General features: G+C 42.0%; 1 protein-coding gene across 1 annotated transcript; it reads left to right on the forward strand.

Moving 5' to 3' along the window:
* On the forward strand, positions 1412 to 3204 carry LOC107632731. Its single transcript, XM_016336392.1, has 4 exons — positions 1412 to 1647; positions 1768 to 2239; positions 2357 to 2818; positions 2917 to 3204. Exons 1-4 carry the CDS (start codon positions 1412 to 1414, stop codon positions 3202 to 3204), a joined length of 1458 nt encoding a protein of 485 aa, XP_016191878.1.

Raw genomic sequence — 4505 nt, forward strand, 5'->3', positions numbered from 1 at the left:
TGATTTGATTAATTCTTAAAAATATTTTTATTTAATTTATTTTATTTATTTAAATACATGAATTATAACTGATTAGTTATTTAATTTTATTACGATAAATATCAAATTCTATTCCGAATATAAAAATATAAAATTTTATTCCTTCTATTTTTATTTTACCACTATAAAAGACCATATATGTTAGAAGAAAATATCATTCATTTACCAATTACTCTTTCATTAGGTAGCTTTTACAACAATTCTTTTTCTTCTTATGAGGCGTCATCGCAAGAAGTCAACTATCGTGGACACAAACCACCACACACTCTTCAACTCTCGTGCTCATCATTCAGAGCAATATATGATATGTTATCCATGAAGCATTTATAGACCATGGTGTTATCATGTATGCATAAATAAAAAAAATTCCGTAATTAAGCTTAAGTCATTTACCTGTTTGTGTGGTATATTATAGTGTGAAATTACATTCAATTTGTGTTGTGTAATGATATTATGGTTTAATTTAAGCTTTTGTTTTAGAACTGTATTATGATTTTATCTCATCATTTTCTCTTAGATATCAAGTTGATGTATTTTTATTTATTATTATTGAAACGGATGTGATATAAAATTTTGTAACCTGTTATAATAACAAAAAATAAAATAAAATTTCAATCAATAATTTTATATTCTTTACTTTTTTTAATTTTATTTTAGATTTTAATTTATTACTAAAAGGTAGTGAAATTCTATTGATACTGAAATAAAATTGCAAAAAGGTCCATATGGTAGAATAAGTAAGATAATGTGATACCCACATTACAACATCCAAATGAAACAACTTAAGATCTAAAATGTTTATCTTTCTCTTTCTCGCTGTCTATTATATTATCGTTTCTATTATATAAAAATCAATTTTTTACATTTAATGATAGAGTCAACGTAGCATGTTTCTGAGAGTGTTTCTTAATTTATTTTGTTTAACTCATTAAATACAATTTATTAGGGTAAAAAACGTGATTAAGCCATGGGAGAAGAAATTTTACGGAAATCAGCCAAACTGAATTCGTAGACGCCATTCAACCAGTAGCAAATTTTTATATAATTCGAATCTATACGATTCGAATTACAATTCCATACAGTTCGAGGTGATTAAATTCGAATTATAGGCATGCAGGATCTACAAGTAGTTCGAAACAACTTGTTTCGAATTAGGAAAGAAGAATTCGAATTAAGTAAATTCGAATTACTAAGAAAGGACAAGCTATACATAATTCGAAACATAATGCTTCGAATTACTAAGGAATGGTAATTCGAATTGAATTGATTCGAATTATACATATATAGTGCGAATGTAGTTGATTCGAATTACTGTGAACTGGAGCTCTATATATATGCTGTGAACTCATGTTGCTCTCATCAAAGAGGTGAGATGGCTAGTGAGGATAGTTTTCTAGTGCTTGTACATCACAGAGGATCGATTAAGAGAAAAACTCGGTCTGGCATGAAGTTTACTGATAAGGATCCTCTATGTATTATTGTGAGGCCAACGACCAACTACGATGCTCTCGTTAGCTCTGTGCTGGAGAAGCTTGGTCTGGAAGGAGTGAAAAGGGTTAAAAAGTTTTACTATCGCATCCCAACCACGGTGCTCCATGATACGGTGAAGTATGATTGTTTCACGATCAGGAGTGATGAGGACTTGCAGGTTATGTATCTTTGTCGTAGGCAGTTTCCCGAGGTGAGGACACCAGAGCTGTTGGCAAAGTTGGTTGATGTGGTATCCAGCTCGGGTGGTTCGAACCGGAATCCCAACACTATAGTCACGGTGGCCGGCTCGAGCTCGAGACCTGCGGTTGCTTCATCCTCCGTTCCTGTGAATGAGCCAGCGATACAGCCTGTCGCCTCCCCATCGTTTGCTGTTGATCTCAACGGCAACGTTGCAGACGAGGTTCGGTATGGGGAACATCATCCGACCGAATTACGGTGTCCTACACCGGCTGGTGTTGGAGAGGGATTGTTTGATGATCCAGATGACGATGATGTCGAGCCGGATATGATCGCTGATGACAGCGGCGATGATCTTGGAGCTAGTGATCCGAGAAGGGCTACAGGTGGATCTAGTTCTGGCACACAGCAGTACCCACCCTATTTTTCATCGTTGGACCTGGATGCCATGAGGCATGACGAAAATCCTGGGCAGCCTGCTGGATTTGGCGCTAGAGATACGAAAGGGTCTTCCGGTATGACAGAGTTCCAGGTTGGGCAACAATTTCAGGATAAAGATGAGGCGTTGTTGAGTGTGAAGACTTACAGCATCCGCCGAGGGGTACAGTACAAGGTAGTTGAGTCTGACTATCGAAGGTATGTGGGAAAGTGTTCCGAGTTTGGGAATGGGTGTACATGGTTGATTCGATTGAGTCTCCGGCAGCGCAAGGGCATCTGGGAAGTCAAGCGGTACAATAGACCGCATACCTGTCTCGCCACCTCCATCTCCAGCGACCATAGGAGTCTGGACTACCATGTGATAGCGACATTCATTATGCCAATGGTTAGGGCTGATGCATCCGTCAACATCAAGGTGCTTCTAAATGCCACGGCCGCACACTTTGGGTTCAGGCCTACATATAGGAGGGTATGGATGGCGAAGCAGAAGGCCGTTGCCATCATCTATGGGGACTGGGATGAGTCATACAACGAGCTTCCTCAGTGGGTGTTAGGAGTTCAGTTGACGATGCCTGGTACTATAGCAGTCCTCAGGACTTGCCCTGTTCGAGTTGGGGGACAGCTGGACGAGTCTCAGGCTTACTTTCATAGGCTGTTCTGGACTTTCCCCCTTGTATCGAGGCATTTCGTCATTGCAAGCCGTTGGTGAGTATTGACGGCACCCATCTATATGGCAAGTATGGGGGAACGTTGCTTGTCGCGATTGCACAGGACGGGAATTCCAACATACTCCCTGTGGCATTTGCACTTGTTGAGGGTGAGAATGCTGAGTCATGGTCTTTCTTTCTCTCCCACCTCCGTCAGCACGTGACACATCAGCCGGGTCTGTTAGTTATCTCAGATAGGCATAACGGCATCAAGGCAGCGCTCGAGGCTCCCGATGGGGGATGGCTACCTCCGGCTGCATATCGGGCATTCTGCATTCGACACGTAGCAGCGAATTTCGCCCTCACCTTCAAGGGCAAAGATGCCCGGAGGCTTCTTGTGAACGCCGCATAAGCGAAGACTGAAGTGGAGTTCGACTACTGGTTTGACATTCTGCGCTCTGAAAATCCGGCAATGTGTGACTGGGCGAACCGGATTGAGTAGGGTCGGAGATTCAAGCACATGACGACCAACATTTCTGAGTGTGTGAATTCAATCCTGAAGGGGGTAAGGAACCTCCCCGTGTGCTCACTGGTCAAGGCCACATATGCAAGGTTGGCGGAGCTATTTGTCCGTAAGGGGAGGGAGGCCGAGGCACAGCTGGGTACCGGTCAACAATTCAGTCAATACCTAGTAAAGTGTATCGAGGCCAACCTGAAGACAGCTAGGTGTTTCACGGTGACTGTTTATGACAGAGATAACTCCGAGTACACCGTGGCAGAAACGATGCCGACAGGTTCGTTCTCACTAGGTAGCTACAGGGTCTCGCTAGCGTCTCAGACTTGTGATTGTGGATACTTCCAAGCACTTCATTTTCCGTGTTCACACGCACTAGCGTGCTGTGCGTATTCACGTCTTACTTGGCAACCTTACGTCCACCAGGTCTATCGCCTAAGTTCCGTTTTCGGTGTCTATCAGATGGGATTCACACCTCCCATTCCGGAGGGTTTCTGGCCACCATATGACGGGCCTATCGTTATACCAGATCCTAACATGAGGCGTGCTAGGGAGGGTCGTCCGAGGTCCACCCGCATACACACCAACATGGATGATGCAGATCCGAACCGGCCAAAGAGATGTGGCCTCTGCAGGCAACCAGGACACACTCGTCGGAGTTGTCCCCAGGCCGGACAACCCACCCACACAGGGGGAAATGAATAGGAACGTTCTGTTGTGTGTTTTTATTCCTATTAGTTTCAGCAGCTGTATTTTATTTTAGTTTGAAAGCAATGTTCTAGGTGGAACTCAGTTGTATTTTATAAGTGATGAAACTTGTACTGCGAACCACATATGTATCTTGAATGTCTTTCTAATTATCAACTTGAGTTACATAAGCAAAGTACGCTTTTTGTCTAAGTGACTGATAAGAACTACAATAACATCAATATGCCGCTCCGGTCTTACTCGGCTCGAATGTTGGTCGTTTTCTCTGGGATTTGGTGGGGTATGAGAATGAGAAAGTGATTCGAATGAACTTGGTTCGAACTCCTTATATAGCTAAAACCCTTATAATTCGAATCAACTTGACTCGAATTATTTATTGTTACCAAAATCACCTAATTCGAATCAATATGATTCGAACTCCATTCGTGTGCCCTTCTCCATTAATTCGAATTGATTTAATTCGAACTTGCCTTTGTTAATTCGAGAAAACT

Source organism: Arachis ipaensis, chromosome B03, assembly GCF_000816755.2.
Source record: "Arachis ipaensis cultivar K30076 chromosome B03, Araip1.1, whole genome shotgun sequence".
Classification (NCBI taxonomy): Eukaryota; Viridiplantae; Streptophyta; class Magnoliopsida; order Fabales; family Fabaceae; genus Arachis; species Arachis ipaensis.